General features: G+C 49.5%; 1 protein-coding gene across 4 annotated transcripts in view; it reads left to right on the forward strand.

Moving 5' to 3' along the window:
* The window catches only part of IPO4 (importin 4), a 75021-nt gene that overhangs the window by 16735 nt on the left and 38501 nt on the right, over positions 1-19785 (forward strand). For 2 of the 4 annotated variants that reach the window (XM_085534947.1, XM_085534948.1), the window contains exons 12-18: positions 1655-1764; positions 3971-4079; positions 5199-5343; positions 9663-9773; positions 14773-14889; positions 15244-15334; positions 19068-19176. In XM_085534947.1, the coding sequence (XP_085391073.1) occupies positions 1655-1764; positions 3971-4079; positions 5199-5343; positions 9663-9773; positions 14773-14889; positions 15244-15334; positions 19068-19176 (792 nt within the window). The remainder of the gene's footprint in view (positions 1-1654; positions 1765-3970; positions 4080-5198; positions 5344-9662; positions 9774-14772; positions 14890-15243; positions 15335-19067; positions 19177-19785) is intronic. The other 2 variants (XM_085534950.1, XM_085534949.1) reach the window with 2 other exon arrangements.

Here is a 19785-nt window from a genome sequence, read left to right on the forward strand (position 1 = left end):
AAATGGCAATTTTGGGACTAAAAATGGCAATTTTGGGGCAAAATTGGGGATTTTGGGGCAAAAAAGGGGGATTTTGGGGTTGAAAATGGGGCTAAAATTGGGGCTAAAAAGGGGCATTTTGGGGCTGAAAATGGGGCTAAAAATGGCAATTTTGGGTCTAAAAGTGGCGATTTTGGGGCTAAAAATGAGGATTTTGGGGCTAAAAAGGGCCATTTTGGGGCTAAAAATGGGGATTTTAGGGCTGAAAATGGGGTTAAAAATGGGCAATTTTGGGGGCCAGTTTTGGGGCTAAAAACTGGGATTTGGGGGCTGAAAATGGGACTAAAATTGGGGCTAAAAATGAGGATTTTGGGGTTGAAAATGGGGCTAAAAATGGCAATTTTGGGTCTAAAAGTGGCGATTTTGGGGCTAAAAAGGGCCATTTTGGGGCTAAAAATGGGCATTTTGGGTCTCGAAATGGGGCTAAAAATGGGCATTTTGGGGCTAAAAATGTTTTAAGTTTCATTTTGGGGCTAAAAATGGCAATTTTGGGTCTATAAAAGTGTGTTTTTTGGTGTCGGCCCCATTTTGGGGTCGATTTTGGGGCTAAAAAGGTGTTTTTTGGGTCTCAAAATGGGGCTAAAAATGGCCATTTTGGGTCTTGAAATGGGGCTAAAAATGGCCATTTGGGGGCTAAGAACGGGGTCAAAATGTTCATTTTGGGGCTAAAAATGGCAATTTTGGGTCTGTAAATGTCGGTTTTTTGGTGTCGGCCCCATTTTGGGGTCGATTTTGGGGCTAAAAAGGTGTTTTTTGGCTCTCAAAATGGGGCTAAAAATGGCCATTTTGGGGCTAAAAATGGGGCTAAAAATGGCAAATTTGGGGCTAAAAATGGCAATTTTGGGGCTAAAAATGGCAATTTTGGGTCTGTCAATGTATGTTTTTCGTTGTCGGCCCCATTTTGGGGTCGATTTTGGGGCTAAAAAGGTGTTTTTTGGGGCTTAAAATGGGCATTTTTGGTCTCGAAATGGGGCATTTTGGGGCTGAAAATGGGGCTGAAAATGGGGTTAAAATGTTCATTTTGGGGCTAAAAATGGCAATTTTGGGTCTATAAATGTATGTTTTTTGTTGTCGGCCCCATTTTGGGGTCGATTTTGGGGCTAAAAAGGTGTTTTTTGGGTCTCGAAATGGGGCTAAAAATGGGCATTTTAGGGCTAAAAATGGCAATTTTGGGTCTAAAAATGGCAATTTTGGGTCTGTAAATGTCGTTTTTTTGTTGTCGGCCCCATTTTGGGGTCGATTTTGGGGCTAAAAAGGTGTTTTTTGGGTCTCAAAATGGGGCTAAAAATGGGCATTTTGGGTCTCGAAATGGGGCATTTTGGGGCTAAAAACGGGCTAAAAATGGTCATTTTGGGGCTAAAAATGGCAATTTTGGGTCTGTCAATGTCGTTTTTTTGTTGTCGGCCCCATTTTGGGGTTGATTTTGGGTCTAAAAAGGTGTTTTTTGGGTCTCAAAATGGGGCTAAAAATGGGCATTTTGGGGCTAAAAATGGGGCTAAAAATGGGCATTTTGGGGCTAAAAATGGCAATTTTGGGTCTGTAAATGTCGTTTTTTTGTTGTCGGCCCCATTTTGGGGTCGATTTTGGGGCTAAAAAGGTGTTTTTTGGGTCCGAGGTGCCGCGGTTGGAGGCGCTGCTGGTTGGAGCGGATCCGTGGGGCAGGAAAGGAGCATTGACGGCAATGGGGGCCGTGGCCGAAGGGTGCGGGGGGGGGCTGCGGAAAAGGTGAATTTTGGGGTGAAAAAGGGCGATTTTGGGCAATTTTGGGCTAAAAAAGGGCAATTTGGGGGTTTTTAGGGGGTTATTTGGGGGTTTTTAGGGGAGGATTTAGGGGGAATTTGGGGTTTTTTTAAGGGTTTTCGGGGGTTATTTGGGGGGGGGTTGCAGAAAAGGTGAATTTTGGGGTGAAAAAGGGCGATTTTGGGCAATTTTGGGCTAAAAAAGGGCAATTTGGGGGTTTTAGGGGGTTATTTGGGGGTTTTATGGGGTTTTTGAGTGGTATTTAAGGGGATTTTGGTGGATTTTTGGGGTCGATTTGGGTGGTTTTGGGGGGGTTTATGGGGGATTTTGGGGTGAAAAAGGGCGATTTTGGGCAATTTTGGGCTAAAAAAGGGCAATTTGGGGGTTTTTAGGGGGTTATTTGGGGGTTTTATGGGGGAAATTGGGGATTTTTAAGGGTTTTTGGGGGTTATTTGGGGGGTTTTTGGGGTCAATTTGGGTGGTTTTAGGGGGGTTTATGGGGGATTTTGGGGTGAAAAAGGGCGATTTTGGGCAATTTTGGGCTAAAAAAGGGCAATTTGGGGGTTTTTAGGGGGTTATTAGGGGGTTTTATGGGGGAATTTGGGGTTTTTTTAAGGGTTTTTGGGGGTTATTTGGGGGGTTTTGAGGAGTTAAAGTGGGGGTTTATGGGGGATTTTGGGGTGAAAAAGGGCGATTTTGGACAATTTTGGGCTAAAAAAGGGCAATTTGGGGGTTTTTAGGGGGTTATTTGGGGGTTTATGGGGTTTTTAAGGGGTTTTAAGGGGATTTTGGGGGGTTTTTGGGGTCGATTTGGGTGGTTTTGAGGGGGTTTATGGGGGATTTTGGGGTGAAAAAGGGCGATTTTGGGCAATTTTGGGCTAAAAAAGGGCATTTTGGGGGTTTTTAGGGGGTTATTTGGGGGTTTTATGGGGTTTTTGAGGGGTTTTAAGAGGATTTTGGGGGGTTTTTGGGGTTGATTTGGGTGGTTTTCGGGGGGTTTATGGGGGATTTTGGGGTGAATTGGGATTTTGGGCAATTTTGGGCTAAAAAAGGGCAATTTGGGGGTTTATAGGGGGTTATTTGGGGGTTTTATGGGGGAATTCTGGGTTTATTTAAGGGTTTTTTGAAGGGTTTTTGGGGGTTATTTGGGGGTTTTGAGGAGCTAAAGTGGGGGTTTATGGGGGATTTTGGGGTGAAAAAGGGCGATTTTGGGCAATTTTGGGCTAAAAAAGGGCAATTTGGGGTTTTCAGGGGGTTATTTGGGGGTTTTATGGGGGAATTTGGGTGTTATTTAAGGGTTTTTGGGGGTTCTTTGGGGGGTTTTGAGGAGTTAAAGTGGGGGTTTATGGGGGATTTTTGGGGTGAAAAAGGGCAATTTTGGGCAATTTTGGGCTAAAAAAGGGCAATTTGGGGGTTTTGGGGGGTTATTTGGGGGTATTTGGGGTTTTTGAGGGGTTTTAAGGGGATTTTGGGGGGTTTTTTGGGGTTATTTATGGGGTTTTGAGGAGTTAAAGTGGGGGTTAATGGGGGATTTTGGGGTAAAAAAGGGCGATTTTGGGCAATTTTGGGCTAAAAAAGGGCAATTTGGGGTTTTTAGGGGGTTATTTGGGGGTTTTATGGGGTTTTTGAGGGGTTTTAAGGGGATTTTGGGGGGTTTTTGGGGTCGATTTGGGTGGTTTTAGGGGGTTTATGAGGGATTTTGGGGTGAAAAAGGGCGATTTTGGGCAATTTTGGGCTAAAAAAGGGCAATTTGGGGTTTTTAGGGGGTTATTTTGGGGTTTTATGGGGATTTTGAGGGGTTTTAAAGGGGTTTTTTGGTGGGTTTTTGGGGTCGATTTGGGTGGTTTTTGGGGGGGTTTATGGGGGATATTGGGGTGAAAAACGGCGATTTTGGGCAATTTTGGGCTAAAAAAGGGCAATTTGGGGGGTTTTAGGGGGTTATTTGGGGGTTTTATGGGGTTTTTGAGGGGATTTAAAGGGGATTTTGAGGGGTTTTTGGGGGTTATTTGGGGGGTTTTTGGGGTCGATTTGGGTGGTTTTGGGGGGGTTAATGGGGGATTTTGGGGTAAAAAAGGGCGATTTTGGGCAACTTTGGGCTAAAAAAGGGCAATTTGGGGGTTTTTAGGGGGTTATTTGGGGGTTTTATGGGGGCATTTAGGGTTTTTTAAGGGTTTTTATGGGGTTTTTGCAGGTATATGGGGCCGGTTATAGGGGCGCTGCGGGGGGGGCTGCGAGACCCCGAAGGGATCGTCAGGGGGGCGGCTGCGTCTGCACTGAGGAGCATCAGTGAGAGCATGAAGGTATAGGGGGGATTATATGGGGGGATATGGGGTTCTATGGGGCCCTATAGGGTTATATGGGGGGATATGGGGGGATATGGGGTTCTATGGGGTGTCTATGGGGGGATATGGGGTGTCTATGGGGTTATATGGGGTTATATGGGGGGGATATGGGGGGATATGGGGGGGATATGGGGTTATATGGGGGGATATGGGGGGATATGGGGTTCTATGGGGGGATATGGGGTTCTATGGGGTTATATGGGGTTATATGGGGTTCTATGGTGTTCTATGGGGTTATATGGGGGGGATATGGGGGGATATGGGGTTATATGGGGTTGTATGGGGGATATGGGGTTATATGGGGGGATATTGGGTCTTATCGGGGGATATGGAGTGATATGGGGGGATATGGGGTTATATAGGGGATATGGGGGGGATATGGGGTTGTATAGGGGTGATATGGGGTCTTATGGGGGATATGGGGTTGTATGAGGTGGTTATGAGGGGATATGGGGGGATATGGGGTCAGATATAGGGTTCTATGGGGTTCTATGGGGGGATATGGGGTTATATGGGGGGATATAGGGGGCTGTGGGGCTGGTTGTGGGTCCCATTGTGGGCTATAGGGCTGCATTGGGGTCTATGGGGTTTAATGGGGTCTATGGGGTGTCTTTGGGGCTCTATGGGGTTTAATGGGGTGTCTATGGGGTTTAATGGGGCTCTATGGGGTGTCTATGGGGCTCTATGGGGTTTAATGGGGCTCTATGGGGTGTCTATGGGGCTCTATGGGGTTTAATGGGGCTCTATGGGGCTCTATGGGGTTTAATGGGGCTCTATGGGATTTAATGGGGCTCTATGGGGCTCTATGGAGTTTCTATGGGGCTCTATGGGGTTTAATGGGGCTCTATGGGGTTTTAATGGGGCTCTATGGGGCTCTATGGGGTTTAATGGGGCTCTCTGGGGTGTCTATGGGGCTCTATAGGGTTTAATGGAGTCTATGGGGCTCTATGGGGTGTCTATGGGGCTCTATGGGGTTTAATGGGGCTCTATGGGGTTTAATGGGGCTCTATAGGGTTTAATGGGGCTCTATGGGGCTCTATAGGGTTTAATGGGCTCTATGGGTTTCTATGGTTACAGGCCGAGGCCTCGGCCCTGGCCTTGGAAGCACTTCCGGGTGCTTTGGCGTCACTTCCTGTTGAACCGGAAGCACTTCCTGGGTCGCCGGAAGTACTTCCGGGAGCGAGGGATTGGTTCGTGCTCAGGGAGATCATGGCGGCCGCCGGTAGGAAACAGGAAGTGGGTGGGGGGGGAAACAGGAAGTGGATGGGGGGGAACAGGAAGTGGATGGGGGGGAAACAGGAAGTGGGTGTGAAACAGGAAGTGGATGGGAAACAGGAAGTGGATGGGGGGAAACAGGAAGTGGATGGGAAACAGGAAGTGGATGGGAAACAGGAAGTGGATGAAACAGGAAGTGGATGAAACAGGAAGTGGATGGGGGAAACAGGAAGTGGATGGGAAACAGGAAGTGGATGAAACAGGAAGTGGATGGGGGGAAACAGGAAGTGGATGAAACAGGAAGTGGATGGGAAACAGGAAGTGGATGAAACAGGAAGTGGATGGGGGGAAACAGGAAGTGGGGGGGGAGAAACAGGAAGTGGATGGGAAACAGGAAGTGGATGAAACAGGAAGTGGATGAAACAGGAAGTGGGGGGGAAACGGAGTTGATGGGGGGAAACAGGAAGTGGATGGGAAACAGGAAGTGGATGGGAAACAGGAAGTGGATGGGAAACAGGAAGTGGATGGGAAACAGGAAGTGGATGGGAAACAGGAAGTGGATGAAACAGGAAGTGGATGAAACAGGAAGTGGATGGGAAACAGGAAGTGGATGGGGGGGAAACAGGAAGTGGATGGGGGGAAACAGGAAGTGGGCGGGGCCTCTAAAATAGGGCAGGGTCCCTTTAAGAAGGGGGGGGGTCTTTAATGGGGTCTCTATAATGGGGGGGGTCCCTATAATGGGGGGGGTCTTTAATGGGGTCCCTATAATGGGGGGGTCCTTAATGGGGTCCCTATAATGTTGTGGGGTCTTTAATGGGGTCCTTATAATGGGGTTGGGGTCCCTATAATGGGGGGGGTCTTTAATGGGGTCTCTATATTGGGGGGGGGTCCCTATAATGGGGGGGGGTCTTTAATGGGGTCCTTATAATGGGAGGGGTCCCTATAATGGGGGGGGGTCCCTATAATGGGGGGGGCTTCTATAATGGGGGGAGTCTTTAATGGGGTCCCTATATGGGGGGGGGTCCCTATAATGGGGGGGGTCCCTATAATGGGGTGGGGTCTTTAATTGGGTCCCTATAATGGGGGGGGTCCCTGTATTGGGGTGGGGTCTTTAATGGGGTCCCTATAATGGGGGGGGTCCCTATAATGGGGGGGTCTTTAATGGGGTCCCTATAATGGGGGGGGTCCCTATAATGGAGGGGGTCTTTAATGGGGTCCCTATAATGGGGTGGGGGTCCCTATATTGGGGGGGGTCCCTATAATGGGGGGGTCTTTAATGGGCTCCCTATAATGGGGGGGGTCCGTATATTGGGGGGGGGTCTTTAATGGGGGTCCCTATAAAGGGGGGGGTCCCTATAATGGGGGGGGTCTTTAATGGGGTCCCTATAATGGGGGGGGTCCTTAATGGGTTCCCTATAATGGGGGGGGTCTCTATAATGGGGGGGTCTTTAATGGGGTCCCTATAATGGGGCGGGTCCCTATAATGGGGGGGGTCTTTAATGGGGTCCCTATAATGGGGTGGGGGTCCCTATAATGGGGTGGGGGTCCCTATAATGGGGGGGGTCCCTATATTGGGGGGGGGTCCCTATAATGGGGTGGGGGTCCCTATAATGGGGGGGGTCCCTATATTGGGGGGGATCCCTATAATGGGGTGGGGTCTTTAATGGGGTCCCTATAATGGGGGGGTCTTTAATGGGGTCCCTATAATGGGGGGGGTCCCTATAATGGGGGGGTCTTTAATGGGGTCCCTATAATGGGGGGGGTTCCTATAATGGGGGGGTCTTTAATGGGGTCCCTATAATGGGGGGGGGTCTCTATAATGGGGTGGGGTCTTTAATGGGGTCCCCATAATGGGGGGGATCCCTATAATGGGGGGGGTCTTTAATGGGGTCCATATAATGGGGGGGTCTTTAATGGGGTCCCTATAATGGGGGGGTCCCTATAATGGGGGGGGTCTTTAATGGGGTCCCTATAATGGGGGGGGGGTCCCTATAATGGGGGGGGTCCCTATAATGGGGGGGTCTTTAATGGGGGGGTCCCTATAATGGGGGGGGTCTTTATAATGGGGGGGGGGTCTTTAATGTGGTCCCTATAATGGGGGGGGTCCCTATAATGGGGGGGTCTTTAATGGGGTCCCTATAATGGGGGGGGTCCCTATAATGGGGGGGGTCCTTAATGGGGTCCCTTTAATGGGGGGGGTCTTTAATGGGGTCCCTATAATGGGGGGGGATCTTTAATGGGGTCCCTATATTGGGGTGGGGGTCCCTATAATGGGGGGGGTCCCTATAATGGGGGGGTCTTTAATGGGGTCCCTATAATGGGGGGGGTCCCTATAATGGGGGGGGTCTTTAATGGGGTCCCTATAATGGGGGGGGGTCTTTAATGGGGTCCCTATAATGGGGGGGTCCCTATAATGGGGGGGTCTTTAATGGGGGTTCCTATAATGGGGGGGGTCCCTATAATGGGGGGGTCTTTAATGGGGTCTATATAATGGGGGGGGTCTTTAATGGGGTCCCTATAATGGGGGGGGTCTATAATGGGGTCCCTATAATGGGGGGGGTCCCTATAATGGGGGGGTCTTTAATGGGGTCCCTATAATGGGGGGGGTCCCTATAATGGGGGGGGGGTCTTTAATGGGGTCCCTATAATGGGGGGGGTCCCTATAATGGGGGGGTCTTTAATGGGGTCCCTATAATGGGGGGGGTCCCTATAATGGGGGGGGTCTTTAATGGGGTCCCTATAATGGGGGGGGTCCCTATAATGGGGGGGGTCTTTAATGGGGTCCCTATAATGGGGGGGTCTTTAATGGGGTCCCTATAATGGGGGGGGTCCCTATAATGGGGTCCCTATAATGATTTAATGGGGTCCCTATAATGGGGGGGTCTATAATGGGGTCCCTATAATGATTTAATGGGGTCCCTATAATGGGGGGGGTCCCTTTAATTGGGGGGTCTTTAATGGGGTCTCTATAATGGGGGGGTCCCTATAATGTGAGGGTCCCTATAATGGGGGGGGTCTTTAATGGGGTCCCTATAATAGGGGGGGGGTCTCTATAATGGGGTCGGGTCTTTAATGGGGTCCCTATAATGGGGGGGGTCCCTATAATGGGGTCCCTATAATGGTTTAATGGGGTCCCTATAATGGGGGGGTCTATAATGGGGTCCCTATAATGATTTAATGGGGTCCCTATAATGGGGGGGTCTATAATGGGGTCCCTATAATGATTTAATGGGGTCCCTATAATGGGGGGGGTCCCTTTAATTGGGGGGTCTTTAATGGGGTCTCTATAATGGGGGGGTCCCTATAATGGGGGGGGGTCCCTATAATGGGGGGGTCTTTAATGGGGTCCCTATATTGGGGGGGTCCCTATAATGGGGGGGGGTCCCTATAATGGGGGGGTCTTTAATGGGGTCCCTATAATGGGGGGGGTCCCTATAATGGGGGGGTCTCTATAATGGGGGGGGGTCTTTAATGGCGTCCCTATAATGGGGAGGGTCCCTATAATGGGGGGGTCCCTATAATGGGGGGGTCTTTAATGGGGTCCTTATAATGGGGGGGTCTTTAATGGGGTCCCTATAATGGGGGGGGTCCCTATAATGGGGGGGTCTTTAATGGGGTCCCTATAATGGGGGGGGTCCCTATAATGGGGGGGGTCTTTAATGGGGTCCCTAAAATGGGGGGGGTCCCTATAATGGGGGGGGTCTTTAATGGGGTCCCTATAAAGGGGGGGGTCCCTATAAGGGGGGGGTCTTTAATGGGGTCCCTATAATGGGGGGGGGGTCTTTAATGGGGTCCCTATAATGGGGGGGTCTTAATGGGGTCCCTATAAAGGGGGGGATCCCTATAATGGGGGGGGCTTCTATAATGGGGGGGTCTTTAATGGGGTCCCTATAATGGGGGGGGTCCCTATAATGGGGGGGGTCTTTAATGGGGTCCCTATAAAGGGGGTGGTCCCTATAATGGGGGGGGTTTCTATAATGGGGGGGGTCTATAATGGGGTCCCTATTTGGGGGGGGTCCCTATAATGGGGGGGGTCCCTATAATGGGGGGGGGTCCCTAAATTGGGGGGGGTCCCTTTAATTGGGGGGGTCTTTGATGGGGTCCCTATAATGGGGGGGGTCCCTATAATGGGGGGGGTCCCTATAATGGGGGGGTCTTTAATGGGGTCCCTATAAAGGGGGGGATCCCTATAATGGGGGGGGCTTCTATAATGGGGGGGGTCTTTAATGGGGTCCCTATAATGGGGGGGTCTTTAATGGGGTCCCTATAATGGGGGGGTCCCTATATTGGGGTGGGGGTCTTTAATGGGGTCCCATTCCCTTATAGGGCCGGCGGCTGCCCCCCATATGGAATCCATTATGGGGGTGATGTTGGGGGTCCTACGAGGGGGGAGACCCCAACAGATGGAGCTGGCGCTCAGCGTCATGCACGACATGGGTGAGACCCCCAAAATACCCCAAAATTACCCCAAAATGACCCAAAATCACCCCGAAATACCCCAAAATCACCCCAAAAGACCCAAAATACCCCAAAATCACCCCAAAATACCCCAAAATCACCCCAAAATACCCCAAAATCACCCCAAAATGGGCCCATTTATCCCCATTGACCACTAGGGGGCGCTGTGTAGGACATCCCATTGATTTCAATGGGGCTCTATGGGTTGCAATACCCTCTATGTCCACCAGGGGGCGCTGTGTAGAACATCCCATTGACTTCAATGGGGCTCTATAGGTTGTAATACCCGCTTGGTCCTCCAGGGGGCGCTGTGTAGGACATCCCATTGATTTCAATGGGGCTTAATGGGTTGCAATATCCTTTCTATCCACTAGGGGGCGCTGTGTTGGACATCCCATTGATTTCAATGGGGCTCTATAGGTTGTAATACCCTCTATGTCCACCAGGGGGCGCTGTGTAGGACATCCCATTGATTTCAATGGGGCTCTATAGTTGCAATACACTCTATGTCCACCAGGGGGCGCTGTGTAGGACATCCCATTGACTTCAATGGGGCTCTATAGGTTGTAATACCCGCTTGGTCCTCCAGGGGGCGCTGTGTAGGACATCCCATTGATTTCAATGGGGCTCTATAGGTTGTAATACCCTCTATGTCCACCAGGGGGCGCTGTGTAGGACATCCCATTGATTTCAATGGGGCTCTATAGGCTGCAATACCCTTTCTATCCACCAGGGGGCGCTGTGTAGGACATCCCATTGACTTCAATGGGGCTCTATAGGTTGTAATACCCGCTTGGTCCTCCAGGGGGCGCTGTGTAAGACATCCCATTGATTTGAATGGGGCTCTATAGGTTGTAATACCCGCTTGGTCCTCCAGGGGGCGCTGTGTAGGACATCCCACTGATTTCAATGGGGCTCTATGGGTTGCAATACCCTCTATGTCCACCAGGGGGCGCTGTGTAGGACATCCCATTGATTTCAATGGGGCTCTATAGGTTGTAATACCCGCTTGGTCCTCCAGGGGGCGCTGTGTAGGACATCCCATTGATTTCAATGGGGCTCTATAGGTTGTAATACCCGCTTGGTCCTCCAGGGGGCGCTGTGTAGGACATCCCATTGATTTCAATGGGGCTCTATAGGTTGTAATACCCGCTTGGTCCTCCAGGGGGCGCTGTGTAGGACATCCCATTGATTTCAATGGGGCTCTATAGTTGCAATACACTCTATGTCCACTAGGGGGCGCTGTGTAAGACATCCCATTGATTTCAATGGAGCTCTATAGTTGCAATACACTCTATGTCCACTAGGGGGCGCTATGTAGGACATCCCATTGATTTTAATGGGGCTCTATAGTTGCAATACACTCTATGTCCACCAGGGGGCGCTGTGTAGGACATCCCATTGACTTCAATGGGGCTCTATAGGTTGTAATACCCGCTTGGTCCACTAGGGGACGCTGTGTAGAACCTCCCATTGACTTCAATGGGGCTCTATAGGTTGTAATACCCGCTTGGTCCTCCAGGGGGCGCTGTGTAGGACATCCCATTGATTTCAATGGGGCTCTATAGGTTGCAATTCCCTCCATAATGACCCCAAAATGGGACTAAATGACCCCAAAATGAGGACAAGAGACCCCAAAATGAGCCTAAAAGGGCCTAAAAGGGCCCATATGAGTCCAAAAGACCCCAAAATAACCCAAAATGAGCACAAAATGGGCCTAAAAAACCCCAAAATGGCCCCAAAAAGGGCACAAGTAACCCCTAAATGGGCCAAATTGACCCCAAAATGGGCCAAAAAGACCCTAAAATGGGCCAAAAAGACCCTAAAACGACCCTAAATTGATTTCAGTGGGGCTCTATAGGTTGCAATTCCCTTTCTATCCACTAGGGGGCGCTGCGTAGGACATCCCATTGACTTCAATGGGGCTCTATAGGTTGTAATACCCGCTTGGTCCTCCAGGGGGCGCTGTGTAGGACATCCCATTGATTTCAATGGGGCTCTATAGGTTGTAATACCCGCTTGGTCCTCCAGGGGGCGCTGTGTAGGACATCCCATTGATTTCAATGGGGGTTATAGGCGGCAATTCCCTTTCTATCCACTAGGGGGCGCTGTGTAGAACCTCCCATTGATTTCAATGGGGCTCTATAGGTTGTAATACCTGCTTGGTCCTCCAGGGGGCGCTGTGTAGGACATCCCATTGACTTCAATGGGGCTCTATAGGTTGTAATACCTGCTTGGTCCTCCAGGGGGCGCTGTGTAGGACATCCCATTGATTTCAATGGGGGTTATAAGCTGCAATTCCCTTTCTATCCACCAGGGGGCGCTGTGTAGGACATCCCATTGATTTCAATGGGGCTCTATAGGTTGCAATTCCCTTTCTATCCACTAGGGGGCGCTGTGTAAGACATCCCATTGATTTCAATGGGGCTCTATAGGCTGCAATTCCCTTTCTATCCACTAGGGGGCGCTGTGTAGAACCTCCCATTGATTTCAATGGGGCTCTATACGTTGCAATTCCCTTTCTATCCACTGGGGGGCGCTGTGTAAGACACCCCATTGATTTCAATGGGGCTCTATAGGTTGCAATTCCCTTTCTATCCACTAGGGGGCGCTGTGTAGAACCTCCCATTGATTTCAATGGGGCTCTATAGGTTGTAATACCCGCTTGGTTCTCCAGGGGGCGTTGAATGACCCCAAATTGGTCATAATGACCCCAAAATGGGACTAAATGACCCCAAAATGGGGTCAAGAGTCCCCAAAATGAGCCTAAAAGGGCCTAGAAGGGCACATATAAGTCCAAAAGACCCCAAAATAACCCAAAATGAGCACAAAATGGGCCTAAAAAACCCCAAAATGGCCCCAAAAAGGGCACTAGTGACCCCGAAATTGGCCTAAATGACCCCAAAATGGGCCAAAAAGACCCTAAAATGGGCCAAAAAGACCCTAAAATGACCCTAAATTGATTTCAGTGGGGCTCTATAGGTTGCAATTCCCTTTCTATCCACTAGGGGGCGCTGTGTAAGATATCCCATTGATTTCAATGGGGGTTATAAGCTGCAATTCCCTTTCTATCCACCAGGGGGCGCTGTGTAGGACATCCCATTGATTTCAATGGGGGTTATAGGCTGCAATTCCCTTTCTATCCACCAGGGGGCGCTGTGTAGGAAACCCCCATTGATTTCAATGGGGCTCTATAGGTTGTAATTCCCTCTATGTCCACCAGGGGGCGCTGTGTAGGACATCCCATTGATTTCAATGGGGCTCTAGAGGTTGTAATACCCGCTTGGTCCTCCAGGGGGCGCTGTGTAGGACATCCCATTGATTTCAATGGGGGTTGTAAGCTGCAATTCCCTTTCTATCCACCAGGGGGCGCTGTGTAGGAAACCCCCATTGACTTCAATGGGGCTCTATAGGTTGTAATACCCGCTTGGTCCTCCAGGGGGCGCTGTGTAGGGCATCCCATTGATTTCAATGGGGCTCTATAGGTTGTAATACCCGCTTGGTCCTCCAGGGGGCGTTGAATGACCCCAAATTGGTCATAATGACCCCAAAATGGGCCTAAATGACCCCAAAATGGGCACAAGAGACCCCAAAATGAGCCCAAAAGGGCCTAAAAGGGCCCATATGAGTCCAAAAGACCCCAAAATACCCCAATATGGGCCTAAATGACCCCAAAATGGCCCCAAAAAGGGCACAAGTAACCCCCAAATGGGCCTAAATGACCCCAAAATGGGCCAAAAAGACCCTAAAATGGGCCAAAAAGACCCTAAAATGACCCTAAATTGATTTCAGTGGGGCTCTATAGGTTGCAATTCCCTTTCTATCCACTAGGGGGCGCTATGTAGGACATCCCATTGATTTCAATGGGGCTCTATACTTGCAATACACTCTATGTCCACTAGGGGGCGCTTTGTAGGACATCCCATTGATGTCAATGGGGGTTATAAGCTGCAATTCCCTTTCTATCCACCAGGGGGCGCTGTGTAGGACATCCCATTGATTTCAATGGGGGTTATAGGCTGCAATTCCCTTTCTATCCACCAGGGGGCGCTGTGTAGGACATCCCATTGATTTCAATGGGGCTCTATATGTTGCAGTACACTCTATGTCCACTAGGGGGCGCTATGTAGAATACCTCATTGATTTCAATGGGGGCTATAAGCTGCAGTTCCCTTTCTATCCACTAGGGGGCGCTGTGTAGGAAACCCCCATTGACTTCAATGGGGCTCTATAGGTTGTAATACCCGCTTGGTCCTCCAGGGGGCGCTGTGTAGAATACCCCATTGATTTCAATGGGGCTCTATAGCATGCAATTCCCTTTCTATCCACTAGGGGGCGCTGTGTAGGAAACCCCCATTGACTTCAATGGGGCTCTATAGGTTGTAATTCCCTCTATGTCCTCCAGGGGGCGCTGTGTAGGACACCCCATTGATTTCAATGGGGGTTATAGGCTGCAATTCCCTTTCTATCCACCAGGGGGCGCTGTGTAGGAAACCCCCATTGACTTCAATGGGGCTTTATAGGTTGTAATACCCGCTTGGTCCTCCAGGGGGCGCTGTCTAGGACATCCCATTGACTTCAATGGGGCTCTATAGTTGCAATACACTCTATGTCCACCAGGGGGCGCTATGTAGAATACCCCATTGATTTCAATGGGGGTTATAGGCTGCAATTCCCTTTCTATCCACCAGGGGGCGCTGTGTACGACATCCCATTGATTTCAATGGGGCTTTATAGTTGTAATACCTTCTATGTCCACCAGGGGGCGCTGTGTAGGACATCCCATTGATTTCAATGGGGCTCTATAGGTTGTAATTCCCTCTATGTCCACCAGGGGGCGCTATGTAGAATACCCCATTGATTTCAATGGGGGTTATAGGCTGCAATTCCCTTTCTATCCACTAGGGGGCGCTGTGTAGGAAACCCCCATTGACTTCAATGGGGCTCTATAGGTTGTAATACCCGCTTGGTCCTCCAGGGCTCGCGTTGGAGGACTGCACTCTGTGCCCACCAGGGGGCGCTGTGGAGTCGGCGCTGTTGGAGGTGGCGCGACTTTCTACCCCCCAACATCGATGGTTAAAGCTCCAGGCACTGGGTAAAGGGGGGGGGGGGGGGGGGGTTGATTTTGGGGTGAAGAATGGACTTTTTGGGTCCAAAATGGCGGCTATGGGGGTTAAATTGGGGTAAAAAAGGGCTTTTTTGGGGTTTTAAGGGGGTAAAATGGCGGAATTGGGGTTAAAAAGGGCAGTTTTGGGGACGGAAGTGGGAAAGTGGGATTTTGGGGTGAAAAATGGGATTTTTGGGTCAATTTATGGGGTTTTGGGGTTAATCTATGGGGTTTTGGGGTTATTTTATGGGGTTTTGGGTTAATCTATGGGGTTTTGGGGTCAATCTATGGGGTTTGGGGTCACTTATGGGGCTGTGTGTTGACTTATGGGTCCCATTGCAGAGGTTATGGGGTCGCTGGGGGGCAGCGTCGCAGCTTTGGGGCCGGCGTTGGAAATGGCGGCCAATGGGGACGGGGACGAACGACGGGTGCTGTGAGTCGACCCCAAAAAGACCCGAAATGGACCCAAAATGGCCCTAAATAGACCCTATATGGCCCTAAATGGACCCTAAATGGCCCTAAATGGACCCAAAATGGCCCTAAATGGACCCAAAATGGCCCTAAATAGACCCAAAATGGCCCTAAATGACCCTAAATGGCCTTAAATAGACCCTAAATGGACCTAAATGGACCCAAAATGGACCCTATATGGCCCTAAATGGACCCAAAATGGCCCTAAATGACCCCAAAATGGCCCTAAATGACCCCAAATGGACCCTAATGACCCTAAATGACCCCAAAATGGCCCTAAATGTCACGAAATGGACCCTAATGACCCCAAAATGGCCCTAAATGACCCCAAATGGACCCTAATGACCCTAAATGACCCTAAATGACCCTAAATGACCCCAAAATCGCCCTAAATGAGCCCAAAATGGCCCCAAATAACCCTAAATGAGCCCAAAATGGCCCTAAATGGACCCAAAATGGCCCTAAATGGACCCAAAATGGCCCTAAATGACCCCAAAATGGCCCTAAATGGACCCAAAATGGCCCTAAATGGACCCTATATGGCCCTAAACGGACCCAAAATGGCCCTAAAAGGCACTAAATGGACCTAAATGGACCCAAATGGCCCTAAATGACCCCAAATGGACCCTAATGGTCCTAAATGACCCCAAAATGGGCTTAAATTGCACTAAATGTGCCCAAATGACCCTAAAATGGCCCTAAATGACCCCAAATGGGCCCTAATGACCCTAAATGACACGAAATGGCCCTAAATGACCCCAAAATGGCCTTAAATGAGCCCAAATGGACCCTAATGACCCTAAATGACCCCAAAATGGCCCTAAATGAGCCCAAAATGGCCCTAAATTGCCTGAAATAGCCCCAAAATGACCCTAAATGGCCCCAAATGACCCAAAAATGGCCCTAAATGGCCCCAAATGGACCATAAATGACCCTAAATGAACCTAAATGGACCCTAATGACCCTAAATGACCCCAAAATGGCTTTAAATAGACCCTAAATGACCCCAAAATGGCCCTAAATGACCCCAAAAGGACCCCAATGACCCTAAATGACCCCAAAATGGTCCTAAATGACCCCAAAATGGCCCTAAATTGCACTAAATGTGCCCAAATGACCCTAAAATGGCCCTAAATGACCCCAAATGGACCCTAATGACCCTAAATGACACGAAATGGCCCTAAATGACCCCAAAATGGCCTTAAATGAGCCCAAATGGACCCTAATGACCCTAAATGACCCCAAAATGGCCCTAAATGAGCCCAAAATGGCCCTAAATTGCACTAAATGGGCCCAAATGACCCTAAAATGGCCCTAAATGACCCTAAATGACCCCAAAATGGCCCTAAATGACCCCAAAATGGATCCTAATGACCCTAAATAACCCCAAAATGGCCCTAAAAGGCACTAAATGACCCCAAAATTGCCCTAAATGACCCATAAATGGCCCTTAATGTCCCCAAATAGACCTTAAGGACCCTAAATGACCCCAAAATGGGCTTAAATGACCCCAAAATGGCCCTAAATGACCCCAAATGGACCCTAATGACCCAAAATGACCCTAAATGACCCCAAAATGGCCCTAAATGGACCCAAAATGGCCCTAAATGGCCCTAAATGACCCTAAATGACCCCAAAATCGCCCTAAATGACCCCAAAATGTCCCTAAATGGCCCTAAATTGCACTTAATGGGCCCTAATGATCCTAAATGACCCCAAATTACCCTAAATGACCCCAAATGGACCCTAATGACCCTAAATGACCCCAAAATTGCCCTAAATGACCCCAAAATGGTCCTAAATGACCCCAAATGGACCCTAATGACCCAAAATGGCCCTAAATGGACCCAAAATGGCCCTAAAGGCACTAAATAGACCCTAAATGGCCCTATATAGACCCTAAATGGCACTTAATGACCCCAAAGTGGCCCTAAATAACCCCAAAATGGTCCTAAATGACCCCAAAATGGCCCTAAATGACCCCAAATGGACCCTAATGATTCTAAATAACCCCAAAATGGCCCTAAATGACCCCAAAATGGCCCTAAATGAGCCCAAATGGACCCTAATGACCCTAAATGACCCCAAAATGGCCCTAAATGAGCCCAAAATGGCCCTAAATGACCCCAAATGGACCCTGATGACCCTAAATGACTCCAAAATGACCCTAAATGACCCTAAATAGACCCAAAATGGCCCTAAATGGACCCAAAATGGCCCTAAATAGACCCTAAATGGCCCTAAATGGACCCAAAATGGCCCTAAATGACCCTAAATGTCCCCAAAATGACCCTAAATGACATGAAATGACCCTAAATAGCCCCAAAATGGCCTTAAATGACCCCAAATGGACCCTACTGACCCTAAATGACCCCAAATGGCTCTAAATAGACCCTAAATTGCACTAAATGGGCCCAGAAGACCCTAAAATGGCTCTAAATGACCCTAAATGACCCCAAAATGGCCCTAAATGACCCCAAAATGGCCCTAAAAGGCACTAAATGGACCCTATATGGCCCTAAATAGACCCTAAATGGCCCCAAAAGGCACTAAATAGACCCTAAATGGCCCTAAATAGACCCTAAATGGCACTTAATGGCCTCAAATGGGCCCCAAATGGCCCTAAATAGACCCTAATGACCCTAAATGACCCCAAAATGGCCCTAAATGACCCTAAATGACCCTAAAATGGCCCTAAATGGACCCAAAATGGCCCTAAAAGGCACTAAATGGACCCAAAATGGCCCTAAATAGACCCTAAATGGCCCTAAAAGGCACTAAATGGACCCAAAATGGTCCTAGAAGGCACTAAATGGCACTTAATGGTCTCAAATGGGCCCCAAATGGCCCTAAATAGACCCTAAATGGCCCTAAGTGACCCCAAATGGACCCTAATGACCCTAAATGACCCCAAAAAGGCCCTAAATGACCCCAAATGGCCCTAAAAGGCACTAAATGGACCCAAAATGGCCTTAAATGGACCCTAATGACCCAAAATGGCCCTAAATGACCCCAAATGGACCCTAATGACCCTAAATGACCCCAAAAAGGCCCTAAATGACCCCAAAATGGTCCTAAATGACCCCAAATGGCTCTAAATAGACCCTAATGACCCTAAAATGACCCAAAATGGCCTGAAATAGCCCCAAAATGACCCTAAATGGCCCCAAATGGACCCTAATGACCCCAAATAGCCCCAAAATGGCCCTAAATGGCCTTAAATAGCCCCAAAATGGCCCTAAATGACCCCAAAATGGCCCTAAATGAGCCCAAATGGACCCTAATGACCCTAAATGACCCCAAAATGACCCTAAATGACCCTAAATAGACCCAAAATGGCCCTAAATGGACCCAAAATGGCCCAAACTGACCCCAAAATGGCCCTAAATGAGCCCAAAATGGCCCTAAATGACCCCAAAATGGCCCTAAATGGCCCTAAATTGCACTAAATGGGCCCAAATAACCCAAAAATGACCCTAAATGGCCTGAAATAGCCCCAAAATGACCCAAAATGGCCTGAAATCACCCCAAATAACCCTAAATGACCCCAAATAACCCTAAATGCCCCTAAATAACCCTAAATGACCCCAAAATGACCCAAATACCCCCCAAAACAGCCCCAAAATCCCCCCCCCTTCCCCTTAGTTCCCATTTTTAGTCCCATTTTTGCCCTAAATCGCCCTTTTTCCCCCCAGATTCGGGCTCTGTGGGGCAGCGGCCGAAGCCTTAAAGGAGGGGGCGGAGCCAATGCTCCCTAAGCTCCTCCCCCTCCTCATTAACAGCCTCCAAGCTCCGCCCCCTGCCGTGAGTATCGCCATATATGGGCAAAAGGGGGCGGGACTAAGGCTAACCACGCCCCCTTCACTCCATATATGGGCAATGGGGCGGGGCTATGCTTAACCACGCCCCCTCCATCACCATATATGAGCAATGGGGGCGGGGCTATGTGTAGCCACGCCCCCTCCATTGCCTTATATGGGCAGCAATGCACTGTAATGGCTTTACCATATAAGGGCATTAGGGGGCGGGGCTATGTTTAACCACGCCCCCTGCATTGCCTTATATGGGCAATGCGGGCGGGGCTATTAAGAACAATGGGGTAATACCATATATGGGCAATGGGGGCGGGGCTATGTGTAACCACGCCCCCTGTATTGCCTTATATGGGCAGCAATGCACTGTAATGGTGTTACCATATAAGGGCATTGGGGGGCGGGGCCAGGCCTTAACCACGCCCCCTGCATTGCCTTATATGGGCAGCAATGCATTGTAATGGCTTTACCATATATGGGCATTAGGGGGGCGTGGTTAGGGATAGCCCCGCCCCCTGCATTGCCATATATGGGCAGCAATGCAATGTAATTGCTTTACCATATATGGGCAATGGGGGGGCGGGGCTATTAAGTACAATGT

Source organism: Coturnix japonica, unplaced genomic scaffold (assembly GCF_054131305.1).
Source record: "Coturnix japonica strain WE unplaced genomic scaffold, WE-NBRP24 Scf104, whole genome shotgun sequence".
NCBI lineage: Eukaryota > Metazoa > Chordata > Aves > Galliformes > Phasianidae > Coturnix > Coturnix japonica.